The sequence below is a fragment of the Carettochelys insculpta genome, chromosome 7, assembly GCF_033958435.1.
Source record: "Carettochelys insculpta isolate YL-2023 chromosome 7, ASM3395843v1, whole genome shotgun sequence".
NCBI classification, from domain to species: Eukaryota; Metazoa; Chordata; order Testudines; family Carettochelyidae; genus Carettochelys; species Carettochelys insculpta.
In genome coordinates this window covers 74198005-74216276 of record NC_134143.1, presented here as the reverse complement: position 1 = coordinate 74216276, position 18272 = coordinate 74198005, and the positions used below count along the sequence as shown (strand labels likewise).

General features: G+C 54.6%; 1 protein-coding gene across 4 annotated transcripts in view; it reads left to right on the top strand.

Moving 5' to 3' along the window:
* Positions 1–18272, top strand: part of ARMH3 (armadillo like helical domain containing 3) — a 175268-nt gene that overhangs the window by 126587 nt on the left and 30409 nt on the right. For all 4 annotated transcript variants that reach the window (XM_074999311.1, XM_074999310.1, XM_074999309.1 and 1 more), the window contains exon 24: positions 14598–14676. In XM_074999311.1, coding sequence (XP_074855412.1) covers positions 14598–14676 — 79 coding nt within the window. The remainder of the gene's footprint in view (positions 1–14597; positions 14677–18272) is intronic.

Below are 18272 nucleotides of genomic sequence, written 5' to 3'. Positions count from 1 at the left end.
CCCTGACCCACCTGGGTTTGCTGACAGTTTGTGCTGGAGAAGAGCTGCGGGAGTAAAAGTTTGAGGTTGCTACAATAACCCATTTCGACGCTGTCGGACTAAAACACTCGGCTTCATTTCTTCTTGTTTAGAAGTGTTTCGTTTTCATTCGTATGGCCGAATGCAGGGTAAACGAATCATTTCGCTTGCCTTGAACCAAAAGGCTTGGATGGCTCCGGGATGGAAATCTTCTCAGAACATTCCTCAGTGGAGAATTCCTGGGGGAGGGCGCGGTAAGAACCAAAGCTCGAGGTGGAATCGGGAAACCTGTTGGTGTCCTCCCCGTTCTCGTTTTGAATCCGCTCCCTGGGGAGCGTCTCAAGTGTGACCGTGAGCCAGACTTTGGCCTGTCCCTCATGTTCAGTTTTTTCCCCAATAGGGTTACATAATTTTCCGTAAGTTGCCCAGCTATAACAGTCCAACTGATCCGCGTCACTGGTCATTAGCATCAAACACCCTGGCCTGTGTCACTTCTGTGTCGATCAGCAAGCATGGGTTGTCTGTTCGACAGCAATTGCTTCCCGCGGAACTTGGAAAATTTGCCTGGGCTTTAAAATAATAATCAGTTCTCTAATGACTCGGGCGGGTTTTTCCCCCCAGGCAGGGGGGTGGTTTTCACAAGGGAAGAGCGTTGCCATCCCAGATTCCTGTGACTTGCTCCTCCATTCTGAAGCAGTGGAGAGAAGATGGTTAATACAGGTTTTGAAAGTGTGTGGGACAAGGCCCCTAGGCATTTTCAGAAGCCAGGCAGGAGGCAACGGGATTGCTCTGTGCTACATTTACAGCTTTTCTGCTGCAAGTTAGGCGAATCTTTTCAGAGCATCAGAGAGTTCTGAACCCGTGTTGAGTTACCTAGGGAAGCAGTCCCACTATGATACCTGGGTGCCCTTAAGTTACTGTCTGTGTGCATACAGATTGCCAGCAGGGGCTTGGGCATCCCACTGTTTGTATTTTTGAAATATTGCAGGTATTATGGTACCAACAACCTTTTTAACAGTTTCTGGCTTTTTAGTAGTGAGCTGAGCATGTGAAGGCTTTTCATAGCATGCCTGTTCAGTTCCACTCACCCCACAAACAGTGATCCTGGCTCCTAAATAAGAAAATAACCCAGGTGCCATGTTAATCACAGCTCCTTCCGAAAGATGGGGGAAGATGACAGTGCAAAACGGGCTGAAGGGAAGGCAAATTTCCACATTCCCAGGAGGAGGCGGGAAGGAATGGAGAAACAAGCCCCTCACACCAATCTGGCACTGTAATGCAAGTTTCATATTAAAATGGCAGTTAATTTTGACCCAGATCCCAGAATTTCCATCAGTGGAGGGTCTGGCCTCTGTTTTTTAGCATTTGTTAATTATTCATCGTGGAGGAAACATTTTGTCTGGCCTCTTTTCTGGCAGTTCTGCTTGTGCTTTTCCCGAATGCTCCTTTTATTAGCAAAGGCTAAAATGTCCCCGGGTGGCCTTGGTGTTTGGATGTCCGGCTTCAACTGCTTTGGGCCTGAGTTCAGGGGGCTGAACACCTGCCTGTCCATCCTTTTGGGTGCCAGTAGAGTTGTGCTCAACATTTCCAGTTATCAGGCCCCAGCTCTTTCTAGTCGGGCACGCCAAAACTGGACCCAAACTGCCAGAGGCTCCCTTTGGGAATTCTAGCTTATGCAGGTAGCTGTCTGTAACAGCTGGGAGCTTTGCAAAGTGGTGTAATGACGCCAAGCGCGAGGCAATCCATGTTGTTAATGCTGAAGATCTGGTGTTCCTCTCTGGATGGTGCTGCTCCACAGTAATTCCGGGTGCATGAGAGGTGAAAGACATACCAGCTCTGCATTCAGATGGAGGTCTGGGACTTGTTGTGTGCCTGTCTTCACTGCCACTTGCCTTATGTTGGCTGTAATGATGCTTAAGAACCATCTGCAAGAGCTGCTTTATTCTGTTACATTTTTATAGGCATTTTTTGTTCTGAAACCAGCAGGCCAGTGAAATAGGGTCATCGAGGGTTTGTTTTCCATTTGCCAGTGCTATATGTCAGTCCCATACGCGTTTGAGCTCTGGGCCTTTTCACCATTGACGTGCATGACAGAGAAAGTCAGCAAACACCTTGGAAGAGTCTTTAAACTTTGCCACTGTCCATCCAAAGTGGCAGATGTGCTGTTCTAACAGAGCCTTCCCTGACACCCGCCCACAGGCCAGCAGATGGGAGGTAAATACAGATGTGAACAAAGAACACAAACCATTGTCCTTTTCCTCTTCGCCTGGAGCCCAGCCCAAGTGAGCCGCCCTAGCCCTGTTGCTTACGGCTCTCCTGGGAGGTGCTTCACTGACGGTGATGAGGGCAGCTGTGCACCTAAAGAGAAGGGAATTGTGTCCAGTCCTGTGTGCAGCACATAACAGTTGGTGCTCTTGCCCAGTGCAGCTGAACATCTTGGAAGAGTTCTGGTAGCAACGGGAGCAGTGGTGAGGCTGGGCGGGGGGCCCAAAGCTGATTCAAGACAGTGCTCCAGAGAAGCCCAGAGCAAAGACGGGAGGGGTGGGCCAGAGGCAGTCAAGAGTATCTTTCCGGGAAGTAGACTTGGCTAAGGCGTGTAAAGGGCCGAAAGCAGGACGGGCAGTGTGGGGGAGGCAGGCAGGCTGGTGCATGTGCAGTGAGTCAGGCTGAACTCTTCCGGGCAGCACTCTTTGGAGCAGACACGATGTGTGTTCATGGTGAGAGGGAGACCAGAACATGCGCAAACCCTCGGGTGCTCAGACTTGATGTGGTGAGCAGAGAGGGAGGGGTGTTGGTGGCTGGTTCTGTGACTTTCCCAGCAAAGCATCTACATGTCAGACCCTCCCGTGGGAAGGATGTGCACGTTTGTGTTGCTTCCTGATGTTTCTTTGCCCTTGATTCCACAGCCTGCTCCCAGGTCCTGGCCTTTGAGCAGCAGCCTTCTTGCCCAAGCAGTGCCATCAGACAGGCGCTCTCTGCAGGCGAGTTTCCATTTGTGCTCGTCTGATGAGAAACTGCTGCCAGGCTTGCATCAGCTCTTCTCGCCTGAGCGCTGCACTGCCATTAACGGGGGTCAGTCGCTCGCTCAGTGGCAGGGTGCGCCAGGGAGGTTGACAGCTTTGAGAGGTACAGGGCTGTGCTGACACTATGGTGTAATTATTAACTTGGCTGAATATCATTGTGGGGCTACATTTCTCTTCTGTCCCGAGGAGGGCTGACTGCAGCTGGTCCTTGTGCAGCCAGTGACTGAGCCGTACCTTCTGAGTCAGGAATCTTTCAGTGCTTCGCTATTTATGGCCTCGATCACATTATTCTAACCATTCATTCACCCAGTCCCAAGGACAGTGGCTGCTCAGCACACTCCCACTTCTCCTGGGCCCTGACATGGGTGCAGTTTGGAGAGGCTGGTGGTCTGTGGCAGCCCACCTCACTGCTGGAGGCGCCAGACGAAATATGTCATCATCTAAAGAGGGGCTTTTCTCTCACTGCCACCATCTGGCAGGACGCAGCTCAGGACCCCAAGCAGCATCTAGGGGCCGAACCCTGATGGAAGAGCTCAGTAAGGCTCATCTGCATTCACTTTAAATGATTGAGTTTATGGTAAAGGTTTGGCTGTTTGATTAGCCCGATGGCCTCTGTGATTGCCTCTCCCCGGGGAGCTGTACACCGGCCTGGTGGGATGGAGCATAAACGTACGCTTCACTCATTGCTTGGTGCGTGTGGAAGTTGGTGCCTGCGTGCCATATGGCGTTCAGCAGTAGGAGGAGCCTCCAACAAGCTAGCCACTCTGCCTTTCTTAGAGGTGAATGTCCTGTACTGTGATGACTAATTAGGCTATTAATGGGCATAACAAGTCATTAAAATGTTTCCGCTTTCGCAGGCACGCCAGCTTGTGCAATGCTTTGAGTCTTGCAAGTTGGAATCTAGACCCATCGTGTGACTTGCGAAGCAGCTGGTGGGTGATGATCCAGCTTCAGTGGTCGCTGTGAATAAATCAATGTTTGTCCTGCTTATAAACTATTGTCAGCCAAGAGTGCTGGGGGGAGTTGGTGGCATTCAGTGCTTCTGTATGGTATCTGCAGGCGGTCCCTGTTCATCACTGTACTAGTGGAATATCCTGCCCTGTCATTTGATCCACACCCACTGGCTCCCTCGGAAGCCAGAGGGTTAAGACAACAGCCTTTACCCAAAGATTGTATCCTGTGATTCGCTCAGGGTTTTAACAGGTCACTGCCGTCAAATACATGGCTGTGGGCACTGGGGGGGATCCTGCTGTTTGTACCGAAGGGGCAGTTGGCTCGCGTGCCCATCACGCTGAGCGACTCCAGGCTGCTCTGGTAGGCAGCCTGCATTTTTGCCTGCCGACGTATTTGTAGAATTGTCTCTGGCCAGGTTGTGTTACGTAGCAGTTGCTGGAGAGAGCAGTGTGGGAACTCCCTTCCGAGGGTCTGGAAGGAGCACTGTGCTGCTGATTGGTTGGTTGTTATTACAGGTGCAGTCCCGTCTGGATCCTGTTGTGCTGGTGTTGTACCGAACAGTACAGCACGGAGTCTTTTCAAAGGGGAAAAAGCAAAACACCACATTATTGGTATCGGAGAGGGAGCCCTGCTTGTCTATAGACTATCAAAGCAAAAAGCAGTCCAGTAGCACTTTAAAGACTAACAAAATAATTTATTAGGTGGTGAGCTTTCGTGGGACAGACCCACTTCTTCAGACCGTAGCCAGACCAGAACAGACTCAATAGTTAAGGCACAGAGAACCCAAAACAGTAATTAAGGTGGACAAATCAGAAAAAAATTGATCAAGGTGAGCAAATCAGAGAGTAGAGGGGTAGAAGGGGTGTGTGTGTCAAGAATTAGATTAAGCCAAGTATGCAAACAAGCCCCTATAGTGACTCAGAAAATTCCCATCTTAGTTCAAACCATGTGTTAATGTGTCAAATTTGAATATAAAAGACAATTCAGCAGTCTCTCTTTCAAGAGTGGTGTGAAAATTTTTCTTCAGTAACACGCAAACTCTTCAGTCATTAACAGAATGGCCCACTCCCTTAAAATGCCGGCTAACAGGTTTGTGGATCTGGAGTGTTTTTATGTCTGTTTTGTGCCCATTAACTCTTTGTATAAAGGAGTTTGAAGTCTGTCCAATATACAAAGCATGTGGGCATCATTGGCACATGATGGCATATCTGATGTTAGTTGAGGAACATGAGAATGTGCCCGTGATTCTGTGACTAACCTGGTTAGGTCCAGTGATGGTATCTCCAGAAAAGATATGGGGACAATGCTGACAGCGGGCTTTGTTGCAAGAATACACATACAGCCATCAACACTTATCACATGCATATGATCTATTTCTCTCTCTCTCTCTCTCCAGGTGAGTTAGGTGGGGGAGGGGTGGAGCCGGGCTTCTGCCGATCCGGATCGGTGCTCCAGTGCTGACAAGACAAACCGGGGTCCCTGTGCAAGGTGCTTCCATTAGAGCGTCCTCTCTCCCATGCGTGTTGACACCAGCTAGCCGGCTCATGCATATGCATAATCTGGAAGAGCAATCTTATGAATATGCATGTAGACATCTGTGGCACCTTCTTCCGGGGGGTACTTCCAAAGGCAGGCACTTGCTGGTGACTCTCAAGGCGTCCAGATCTTCTTCCAATGGGCCCACTTCACAGGTTCCATTGTTCTTCTCACTGGTCCTGGATCTAGCTTCTATCCCTTCTCCAACCCTTGCTGTACCTGGAGGTGCCTGTCCCCCACATCTTATCCATTCACACCTCATTCGCTCAACAGGGCAATCAATTAAGCAATCCAAAAATAATAACAACAAATGAAATGGGTGCTAATGTCTCCCCATTAGACTCTGACAAAGGCTCACGTCCCTCTGTCTGATCTGACTTGTTTTCCTCTTTTGATAAGTGCTGTTGATACTGGGCCATTTCCACCTTGCTGAATAGACCTTGTCAGCTGTGGCCCTCCCTCTTACTGGGACCCCACTCTTTAAATACCCCCCTGAAACCACCCCCCCACTCATGCATCCGATGAAGCGGGTCTTTGCCCATGAAAGCTTATGCTCCAAAATATCTGTTAGTCTACAAGGTGCCGCAAGACTTCTTGCTGTTCTCAAAAATAAAGGGCAGCTTTACCTGTCTTATTCCTAGGAACTATTCTACAAGACACACACAAAGAAAAGGCTTAATACAGACTTTCTACATTCTAAATGGAAAGATACAAGATTTTTGTATAAAAAGACTTAATACAAATTTTCTATGTTCTAAACGAAGAGGATACTACATTTCTATAGAACAGGGCTTAATACAAGGATACATAAAATAACCTGCTACAATATTTAAAATCTCAAATGAGAAAATAGTTAAAACAAAGATGCATCTACAGTCGGTGCTTTGAAAGCACCAGGCACAAGAGTTCCTGCCTCACTGACTGTGGCCTTTTCAGGTAGAGAGGCTGCTGCAGGGCTTAGAGGGGAAAGGGATGACATATAGGGCATGACCAGTGCTTCTAGCACAGCTTCCAGCTCTGCAGCTTCCCTGCAAGGGGGTGTCGTTCAGTGCTTGCTGGCCTGCCTGATGCTGTTTGGCTTTCACAGCCAGGAGCCCCAGGACACGCGTTAGGCCCGGGGTCTGCAACCAAAATAGAGAGAGGAGCCATTTTTTTTGAATTTGGTTACAAAATCAATTCTGCAAGAGCCGCGGTGCATGTGAATGAGGCACTCCTTAATAAATCACATCAAACCAGATCTTGTGTATCCCCGTAGTAACAGCGCGCACCCTGATTTGTACCAGCCAGAACGTTTGTCACGTTCACCCCCGGATTGGAGAGCAAACAAGGAGGACAAGGAAGATGCTGCGCCTGGGGATAGGCTCTTAAGTCGGAAGGAGCAATGTTTGCATCAACGCTCTGTGCCCCACAGCCCTCTTCCCAGGTTCTATCCCCCTTGGTCCCCAAACCCAACCCCCTATCTCCAGGCTTTACCTGCCTCAGCCCCCAAATCCGCCCTTCTCCCCAAGCTTTCCCCCTCATCCCCAGGCTTAACCTCTCTGAGCCCCGAACCTGCCCCCACTTACCCCCAGGATTAACCCACCTCAGCCCTAAACCAGCCCCCGGGCCTAACCCATCCATGGTGCTGGGTGGGGAGTCTCTGCGGGGCAGCCACATGTGCGCAGTGGAAGGCAGGCTGTGGAGGTGTTTCTCTGGCAGGGGTGAGCTCACACCAGAGGGGTGTGTCCACTCAGGTAGGGGGTGAGTGAGGGGCTCTCTGCGGCTCCCTGCCACGCCACACTGATATGACAGACCTCGATTGAATTGGTTTAATGACCGGCGCCCACTCGCTGCCCTGCCGGCCGTTAAACCAATTCAGTTGAGTTCCAGTCGTTCAGCGGTGGCAGACGAGGGAGCCTGAGGAGGAGTCAGCAACCGCAGTGGCATCCAGAGCCGCAAATGGCTCCTTTAAAGAGCTGCAGGTTGCCGACCCCAGCGTTAGGCACAGAGACCAGTTCTGGATGTCTGGCTCTGACCACTCAGCACCCATCCAAGGAGCTCTGACCCTCCACCAACAAGTCTCTCTAGGGTTTTGTTACTGCTTCTGGGAAGCAAAGGCTTTTAAATGCTGCTCCCCTTACACTGCATAGTGAAGGCAGGAGGCACATTTGCGGTCTAGTCAGAACCACAGAGCTCTTGTCGGGAAATGACGTTAATGAGCAGTGCGCTGGCTGGGAGAGGGGCCTGTTAGCCACACGAGTCTCCTACGCTAGGTCTGAAATTCTTCATCCAATGCATTCACAGTAACGATGACAAGGTTTGGTGTTTAAGAAGCCTCTGACAAGGTTTCGATAATTCACGTTGCTCAATTTAGTAAAGCCGTTAGCAAAGCCTAGTTAAGAAGTCTAGCTGGGGAGGGTGAAGGTCTGTTACTTTCACCTCTGCTCGTAGCACCCCAGATGGAAGCTGCCTGTGCATGGAGAGCCAAAATCTGTCACCCCTAGTCCGCGGTGTGCTTGGCTGGGCCCGTCTGGAAGGACACGGTTTGCAGAAATGCTGCTGTCCTTGGATCGAATGCCACCCAGCTGTCCTGCGGGACATCCTGATTAACTGCCGCGACTGTGTGGGAGTAGCTCATTCTTCTCCCTGCGTGAGCAGCCTGAGGCAGGGAGCCGAGAGGAGGTGATTTAGCTGAAGGGATGGGGCTTTGGCCTGTCGCTTGACTTACATCCCCGGGGATGTGCCGTGGCAAAGGGCCAAGGCTGAGGTAACGGATTGTTTAATCTCCCGCGAGCAAAGAGGTGGAAGCGCGTGTTGGAGAGAGCCATGCATCAGGGTAGAGATCACTGCGGGTCTGAGCGCTCCTTGGCGCAGAAGGAGCTGAATCAACCAAGCAAGCTGGGAACCTGCCAAAAGTTGCATCCGTCCATCCGCCTGCGAATACGCTTCTGTCCCCATCTCACAAGAAATAGGCCGCGTGTCTCCACCGAACGCACAGCCTGTCCGCAAAGCCCCGAGTCGGCATGGGACGGGGAGGAACAGGTGTAGCAGTCTCATTTCTTCTGCGCGGTGACAGCTCTGCTGAGTCAGATGTTTCCGGGGAACTAAGACAGGAGCGCTCTCTTGATTAAAATAGCCCTTTGTCTTGCCCACTCCCCTGCCATGTATTTTTGTGGGTGGGAGATGCTCGCTCACTCACGCTCGCTCGCTCTCTCTCTCTCTCTGTTTGTGGACTTGCTGGTTAAGAGTGGGCTCATTAAAGTGAGGGAGCTGCTGAAATCCAGCCCTTGGCTTGAAGGGAGCAGCCTGGGAATAAGCCAGGACAGGGAGAAGTTGGTCTGCCGTTCCAGATGGTTCGCTCCTGTTTAATTGATGCCTGCTCGTCAGAAGTGCCTTAGAGATGTTTGCTTAAAACCAACCTTCCTGCCAGCCGTGCTTTACCAGACAGACGACCCGTACGACTGCTGTAGGCATGTACTCAGTGGGCTTTTCTGCGTCTCTCTTTGAAGTTTTGGGAGTGTGTAGAAACCATGTGTAGACATGGTCCTTGCTCCCTGGCGCAGCCTCATGTCTAGTTGGGACGTGGCAGGTCGGGTGAAAGTGCAGGTGCAGAACCGTTGCATGGGCCTTTGTTAAACGGGCTGGCAGAAAGGGTGCTGAGCAGGGCTTTGAAGACAGGGAAGGTGGTTTGGTTGGTGAGAACGGTGGGAGCTAGGTCCTAGTGTAAATTTGGGTAATTATTCACAGTGCTCGCTGTAGCTTAGCACGTAAGCGATTACGCTGGTGGAAAGCTTCTCCCCCGTAAGCTTCAAGCACTTTACCGCGGTGACATATTTCAGAAGAGTTGTGTTCGTCTGTTTCAGCCAAGATGGCCTTGGCGGTCAGTATCAGCGGGGTAGCTGTGACAGTCTGCATCTCATTGTTTTTGTCAGGCAGCGCTACCGCTATGGGCCTGGCTAAAGTGAACTGGCAAATGCCACCCACCGATCTGCCCTCCTCCAAGCGGGCAGACAGGAAATACTGTGTTGCAGCCAAAGGAGCAGAGTTCCTCTTCCAGCACCCCACGCCGCTCTCCCTGCCAGCGGATGCAGCACATGACGGTTGCAAACAGTCCCAACAGAAGTCAGCACTGTGTGCTAAGAAGTGGAAAAGGCTGGACCTTTCTGGACAAAAATCTTACAGTTCTGCATTGCCAACTGCTCGGCGCTCTCGGCAAAATACACACAGAACCTCTCTGAAAACCAGGGCCCTTTATTGACCGTGGCACACACGACCAGTACAAGCAAGCGTAGCTGAGGGCTCCCTCTTAGCCGAGGCAGCCTGGCAGGCATCTCTTGATTCTGCCAACCTGGCAACCAGACCCTTGGTGATGGTGGTTGACATGCGTCCCACCTCCTGGCTTCAGCGCTCGGGATTTCCTAAGGAGATATAAAACACAGTGGAGGCTCTCCTGTCTGAGCGGCCGATGCTTTTTGCAGAGAGCACCAGTGCCTCTCTCCCCACACTCAAGGAGTCCAGCCCAAGACGAGACTGGGCTATATCTGCAGCCACCTTTCCAGCTGGCGCCTTGCTCCCAACGCCACAGACAGAAACAGCTGCACCAGCATCTGACACAAGACCGGTCATTAGCAGCCCAACCTTCCACGTCACGCCAGTCATTCTGAGACGCTGGCCGAGGGCTCAACACCTCTTCCGTTACCAGAATGCCAACCAAACCACGACATCGTCTCCGCCTGGCAAGACGTCACGGCAGACCAGCGGGTGCTGGAAACAGTCCTCAAACTACTACTTCTCCCCTCTCTATCTCTTCCCCTCCTATCCACCCTCCCTCCCTGTCCTCATTCAGGGATCCTTCCTGCCAGGCCCTGCGGCAGCAGGGAGAGACCGTCCCTACAGCTCAGAGCAGTGGAGGAGGCTCCTTTGCAACACAGGGGAACGGGCTCCTATTCCCACTGGCTTGTTACCCCAAAACAGAGCGGGGCGTGGAGGCCTCTCCTGGACTTGCAGCGGCTGACCAAGTTGGTGAAGAGTCACTTCAGAATGGCCCCGTTGGCCCCAACAGTTCCAGCTCTGCGGAAGGGGCGTTGGCTGCCGTCCCTCGACCTTCGGGGCGCGTGCTTTCACGTCGCATCCCGCCCTGCACGCAGGAGTGTTCCCATGCTTCAGCCTGCGAAGCCGTCGCTGCCTCTCGGCTTCGCCGCTGCCCTGAGAAGACTGGGGTGACTTCGGAAAGCCTCACCCTTAGCCCCGTGCGCTCCCCCACCAGCCTCCACTCTTGCTCCCATCAATAGGCTCTTCAGCACAGGTTGCTTGGATGGTCCCTGTCTGCTGAGCCCTTGTTCCGAAAGACGCGTGGCCGGGTCTGTCTGTTTCTGGGCGCTCGCGGGGAGCTGCGCAGTGCAGCTGCGAGATCTGAGGTAGCTGTGATCCTGGACTTGACTAGCCAGAGTGGGAGCGATTCCCCGCGGGGGGAGGGGGGGAGATCCGTGCAGCTCATTCAGAGCCCCCCGTGGCCCCTTGCTCTTCTGGCTCTTCAGATGTGCACTCAGCCTTACCCCAAAGACTAGGTCAGTGGGATCCCTGCTTCGGGGGCTTGGCCCTCATCTTACCCTCTTGTGCCCCTGTCTTCCCTGCTGTGAGCAGAGACGGCCTCTGCTCTCTCCAGGCTCCAGGGCCGGTGGGGCTGGCAGAGAAGAGGCAGCTCTTCCCTGGAGTTGCTGAGTGCCACAGCCGCTGGGGACTGGCGTGCCCTGGCTGCTCTGACATCTGCCTGACAGGGAGCCGGAACCCCCGGGGCTAGCGGGAGGTGTGGACACAGGTAAGCGTGCCCGGCGTCGGAGGCTGGACTGGGGATCGCGGTCAGGGCAGTGTGGTTTACTCACTGTTCAGATGTGCGGAGTGGTGGAGAGTCAGGAGCGTGGGGTATGCCTGTCTTCATCATCCACCCCTCGTTCCCCTCGCTTGTCCCTTGGGGGTCTGTGACAGCTCCCACACAGCTGATTGCTGTTTGCTGTCAGTGCACGAGGCCAGATCAGAGAATTTACCTGTGCCAGCGCCGTCCATGGGTCACAACGTCACCCGGCTCCTGTTAGACACAGCAGCGCACGAGAAGCTAGACGTTCCCTTAAGCAAGCCTCTCTCCCAAACATGCCCAGCCAGGGCCTGCCTGGCAAACAGCAGGTGGTTACCCCTCGAGAGACAGCTCCTCTTCTCCTTGTGCGTTACGCTGAGTTTCCCGTTCTGCTCCCCTGGAGCAAGGCTCTGGTTGCCCTGAAAGCTCTCTGGTTCAGAAGCCTACAAGCCACACCGCAGAGCGTCACCAGCTTCTTCGAGCGAAGGACTCCCCACAGCCGGTAATTTCCTTGGCTGGTTTCTGATACTCTTTGCCCAGAGGAGTCACGTGTCTCACAAGCCTGCCCAGCGGGCATGTGGTTACTACTTTTCCCCTACTTAGTGGTTTAGAAGGGCTAAGGGGTGATACCTAAATCTCCCCACTTGTGCTCCCTTAGCCATTCACTCCGGCTTGTGTGTGACCATCTGCTGTTAGGTTATGAGGGCCAAGTCGCTTTGTGCACCACACTGGCACTTCACTCGTATTTACTGACCACTGAGTCCAGTATTGGTTGTACAGTCTGCCGCAGTCCTTGCCAGTTCTCACCAAGTTTTCTTCGGTTCACTGGGAGAGGACCTGCTCCCAGGCTCCTCTGTTATCTGCCTTGTTCATCAAGTCCAGTCACACTCAGGTCATTCCTTCCGTGTGCTCACGCCGGCTTGGCACCATCCCGATGGCGAGGAGCTCGTCAGCTCCTTGTGAATACCGGGCACAAGTCTCTCCTGCTCCCCTGCAGGGGCCATGTAACGATCTTGGGGGATGTTGCACGCAGTGAATCAGAAACAATTCAGAATAGCTCTGGGCACCTCCGAGTGCTGGGTACTGACTGACACCCCTGTTATCAGAGCTACCCCAGGCAAAGTTACCCTGCCCCCGGATCAGGGAGCTGCATGGGGTGACTCAGACAAAGGCAGTGGAATTGCTGCTTTGGTGCCGTAAAGGGAGCTTGTGCCAAGAGCCGCTCTTCTCCCTGTGGAGTGGATGCTTTGCCAAGTGAAATGCCAACTGCTGACAAGTCCTGGGGTCGCCCAGCAGCGAGAGGTGATGCCGGGGCAAGGCGGGGCAGTGCAGCTCCTAGTTCCTCTTCTGTAGAGCTGAAGTTTGGAGGGTAATGCTGAGAGGCTTCCGAGGCGCTTCCCCTTTGACGCGACAGCAGCTGTCCTTTCCCTCCGACGGAGGAAGGAGTCACGCGCACGGGGCTTTCTGGGAGGCTGCAGTTGTGCTGGTATCACCCTGCTGGGAATGGGGGTGTGGCAGGTGCTGGGGACATCTGTGCACCTCAGAGCCCCACTGCCCAGGGGTTGGGGAGGGTCCCTGCACGTTCATGGAGCCTGCACTGTATCTAGTCTGTTCCCACAAAGCCGCAGGGATTCCTTCTCTCAGCATCTCCACAGGTGTCATGGTGCTGGGGCTTGGAGGGGAACTCGTAGAGGCAGGGCCAAGATTTCAGCCTGATCTGGTCTCCCTCCTCTGGCCCGGGCTGTCTGCGCTTTGGGGAGGGAAGTGCCGCAGCAGAGCATGCCGTGAACGCTTTCAGCCCAGCAGTGGGGCAGCACTAGGAGGCCTGTTACATGAGCACTCCCCAGCATTCCCTCCGGCCCTGGGGGACCCTGCTTTTATTTAAAGGCTGTTAAGCCCCGGATTAAAACTGAGGCCAGTTGCTGATTTGCTTCCCCCGGGGTGCCTGGTGGCTGTGATTGCAAGTGCCACTCCACTAGCTGGGAGCTGAGCAGGACCAAGCAGCAGCTGTTGAGAAGAGCCTCACGGCACTGGTTACAAATGAACACGCACCCTGTTCCTTAGCACAGGCTGGAGCCGTGTGTGTGCACTGAGTCCCACTGAGCTGCCAGCCCTTGTGGGGGTCGTCGTCTATCTTCTCGTCTCTTCTGGCAGTGTCTCTGTTAGGGGTGTAAACGTTACTCCAGCCTGGCCCAAAACAGGCAGCGTGAAAGCCTTCCAGCAGGCCTGGCTACCAAGGAGCGAGGTTCTCCCTCACGGATGCTGCTGTCATGCAGGGGAAATGGGAGCAGCTAGGATCTTTCACCACCAGCTTCCCTCCCGGCTGGGGCGGCCTCCTGGCAGGAGACTTTCCGCGCATGCGTAGCCTGGTACCACCCGTCAAACCAGTGCAAGCCGTAACGAGGGTGGTGGCGGGCTCGGTGCTTATCGAAGCTGTGGACTCGCCCTTCACGGTGATTTGCCTTCTGCACGTGCTCTGAAGACCTTCGTAGAACACTAGAACTGGAAGGGACCTCGAGAGATCAGAGTCCAGTTCCCTGCCCTCTTGGCAGGACCAAACACCATCTAGACCATCCCCGACAGGTGTCTGTCTAACCTGCTCTTAAACATCTCCAGCGATGGAGATTCCACAGCCTTCGTAGCTAACTTATTCCAGTGTTTGACCACCCTGGCAGTTAGGAAACTTCTCTTAATGTCCAGCCTAAGCCTCCCTTGCTGCAGTTTAAGCCCATTGCTCCTTGTCCTGTCCTCAGAGGTTAAGGAGAATAATTTTTCTCCCTCCTTCTTGTAACCCTCTTTGAGGTACTTGAAAACTGCTGTCAAGTCCCCTTCTCTTGTGCTGTTTAGCTGGCAGAGGGTCGCTGGGACTGTTACAGGCGTAAGATGGCAAAGCCAGTCCCCCTGCTCCGTTTTCCCTGCCTCTGTTGCCCATGTGTCTGATCAAGCAGGGGTTAAAGGTGTGCCAGGCAGCCTCCCTCCCTGCTGCCTCGCTTGGCATCACAGGGCAGTAACCACCCCTACTTGCAGTGCCCACTTGGAGCCCAGGGTTGGCACCTTCTGGGGGCATGAATGAGGCAAGAGAGCCCAGCCTTGCAGCTGCTCCGTGGGCTCTGGCACAGGCAAAAGGAGAGAGGGTGCTGGGGACAGGGCGAATCCCCCCATGCACTGGCTCAGATTGCTATGGAGAATTGCCTCCCCCAGAATCTGTTCCTAACAGCTTCTTTGTTCTCTTTCAGAGCCATCATCAACCACTTCAACCCAAAGATCGAGTCTTACGCAGCTGTGAATCACATATCCCAGCTCTCGGAAGAGCAGGTAAGCTGCACACTGGCCACCCTTGGGAAATGCAGCAGCGTGGTGGTCCAGCGATCCCTGCAGAGGCAGCGTTAGCTGGAACGTTCATGTCCAGGGCTCCCCCTCTCCGGTCTCGCTCTCACTGGGCCAGTAACGCAGCCAGCTTCAGTGATGGGCAGCTGCCTGGAACCCTCGCAAACCGGGAGGGGGCCAGGCTGGTCTGTGCGGAAGGAAGAGCAGGTGGGGTCGCATTTGCAATTGCTCTGGGCAGCTCTCTCTAGCTCTGGCATTTGGGTCTTGGCAGTGGATCTACCTGCTAATTAGAGAAATGCTGAGAGCAGCTAAATTCGAGCCACTCTTGGGCTCATTAGAACAGATGCTGCACTTGGTAGAGATCTTCCAGGATAATTGAACTCCCCATGCCCTGAACAGCTATTCTGCAGTGGATTTTAACCGGGGAGGGGAGGAGGGCTGATTGTTGGGGCTTTGTCCTTTAATCTACTCCGATTTCTCCTCTTCATGTCCAGCCGAATTGTGAGTGTGCATTACAGGGGCCTCCAGAGGCCAGGGCGATGCTCACAGGCTCAGGGAGGGAGGGAGGGAGGATGTGGCCTATTTTCTGGGAGAAAATATTCAGCCTGCTTGGAAACACTCCACTAGTTGAACATGTGTCGAGGGCCGAGGCACAGCAGCAGCTCTCGTCAGGTACCAACACGCTGGTACCTTGCACCAGGTCTGTCTGCACAGAGCCCTGCTTTGTGCTGGGCTGGAACAGGACCCATCGAAGCCCTCTTTAGGGCTACGAACCCACGTGTAAAAGGCCCTGACCGCTAGCCCCATGCCTCGCACCCTCCCTCTCCCTGGGGTGCTTTGCCCTGGGACTTGCTGCTCACCCCCCAGCTGTCCTTTCGTGCACATGGTACTGACCGCAGTGCCCAAGGCCCTCCTAGCAGCTGGTGTGCTGCCCAGGAAGACAAGCTGCAGCCTTTCTCTCCCCGTGCTCTCCCTGATCTACAAGAACGCTTCTGCAGCGTCTGATTTGCTCGACTTGATTTCCACCCGTTTCTCTGCTGCCGAGAGTCCTGTGCCTCTAGTGTGTTTTGAGATGTTTCCTGCACTGTCTCCCCATTCTCTGCACATCATCCGAGGCCAGTAAAGGGGATGGGCGCTCGGCTGGGGGGAGGAATCTGTGCGTGCTCAGCTGGGAGTCTGAGGAAGGAAAGGCTCTTTCTGCTGTCAGCACAGCAGACCAGGGAGGGCATGCGGAACTCTTTCTTCTCTGTAAGCTGTGCTTTAAATAAGCTCTCCAGCAGCAGCCAGCTATTGAAGTCTGTTCTGAGGCGTGGGGAAGTTGGCGGGCGGTGCCGAGGAGGCAGAGAGAGGCGAGGGTGTCTTTACTCCCAAGTTTCGCTTTCCCCTGAAGCAGCGATGGCATCAAGGAAAAGCAAAACAATTCCAAGTCCTGGCGATCTGCCCAGGGGGTGGATCATCCCTGTGGCAGGTGGCCCTGAGCACCAGTGAGTGCGGGGTGTCCGCCCTGCCATTTGCCTCCCCAGATGATTGTGTAGAGGCAAGAGTGTCTACGCCTTTGGAGGAGGGAGAGGGGTTCCGCCCTCAGTCAGAGTCTGGGAGCTGGGGTGCACGCTCCCTTCTGTCTGCAGCTGTCTCCCATGCAGGGAGGTCGGGGCTGCACAGACATCCGAGGTAGAACCTGGCTCTTCTGGAGTAAGCGGACTCCCAGCAGTCACTGGGTGTTTGTGTGGTACTTCGGTGCACTCGGTGTCCTTTGCTAGGGAACTCGGCTCCTTGTTAAGCCTGCTGCTATTTGTGCTTTGTTTCTCTTCTGTCCCCATCCCCCTTTCTGTGTGTTTCTCCTGTCCCCTCCCTTACTTCCTGCAGCGACTCCAAACCCCTGCTCCCCCCATCCCGTCTGCTCACACGGGCAGCCAGAAAACGTTCCATCTGACTTTCAAAGCACAGCCCTCAAAGTTCAGAGCCAGTGCGCACAGGTGAAATGGGGAGGTGCTTGGCTCTGCTCTGAGCTCCTGTATCGGGCTGTGTCTGGCGGTTTGCAGGGACGTGCTGCAGAGGTTCAGCTTAGTTCACATCGGGTCGTTCGCCACTGGACCACGGAAGCTTGCGTTCTGCAGGCTGCAGGCATCCGTCTCTGCTCCTGTGTGGCACCAGTGCAGTTCCCCCACTGCCAAGGGGCATGTAGGTTCCAACGCTCACCTCACCTTCCAGTTGTCCTGAGCTCTCCAGCTTGGCCTTTCCCAGGGGCACGAGAGAGATCCCTCGCTCCCCTTCCTCTGTCCTGCAGGGGGGTTATTTTTCGTAATTGCTTCATTAACGCCCTTCCAAGTATCTCAGGAACCAGCTGCCATTGGCGTTGCCGTGGCGTTTTTCAGAAGCCAGGCGAAGGCTGTATTAGCTTGTCTAGCTCATGCCTATTTATTGTCATTCTCAAGCGTAGTCTGTCTTCGTTCACAGCCAGGCGTGAATGGGAGCCCCGCAACCCCATGAGGATGGTGGCTGTAGTTGTGGATGAGGTGCTTGGGTCTTGCAAAGCTCCAGGCGTGGCAGCCGGAGGGCACTGAGCTGCCCTGGGCAAGCTGGGCCCCCGGGCCCAGGGCTGCTGCTGTGGGTGCAGTCCTGCTCGGCCAGAGGTGGCGTGAAAGGAGGCGGGCGGCTGGGGCAGGCTGTTGAGAGCGCTGTGAGATGTGGTGGGGTCTGAGCGATACAATGGGGCAGGAGTAGCCGAACCGTGGCTCGTGAGTTGCGTGTGGCTCATGGCGCCCCCTCCCTGCCCCCATTCTCCGCCTACCAGAGTCGGGGCTCAGAAGCTCGGGGTCTCAGCCTTGCAGCGTGGTGGTGCGGTAGGGGCTTCTGTGGGGCACGCCTGCCGGGGCTCAGGGCTTCAGCAGGAGAGGGTGTGAATCCCCAAGCCTGGGCTCCTGGCAGGCATGCCCTGGCTCTCAGACCGCTGAAGGGTCTCCTTTGTGGGTCGTCGGGGGGCCAGTAAGTTTGGCCACCCCCGTGACTGGCCCCTCCACCCCGCCTGGCAGGGCCCCATTCATTGCACGTGCTCCGGCAGAAACTCACACGTCTAGCTTGGAATCTGCTGCACAGCAGCCGAGCGCAAAGTCACCAGTTGCCCCTCGTGCCTGGGCTGGGCCGTACGGACATGACGGCAGGAGATGGGATAGCACCGAGCAGCGCCCTGGGAGCACTCCACGGCAAATGAGCTGCAGTAAGAAGAGACGCGCCGGGGCTGAGCCTGAGGCCTAGGCAAAGGTAATCAGGCTTCGCTAATAGAAGGCAAAGCTGAGCTGGGAGCAGGGAGCACGCGAGGTGGCTTGTCTGAACATGTGTGGGCGGTGTACCCCAGCGGGGCTGTCCTTGTCTGGCCTGGCCATGGTGAAAATCCCCCCGCTGACTCAGCCCATCCGTCGCAACGGGCACACCGGTGATATGGGGCCTGGAGCCGTGAGCCAGGATGCTAGCACTTCGTTGGCGCTAAGCCTGGCCTGGCGCCTTTCTCCGTGTCTGATCGCGCTGCTCTCGGGGCTGCTGGGCTGGCTACCTGCGCTCAGAGCGTGCGCACCTGCAGCCCCCCA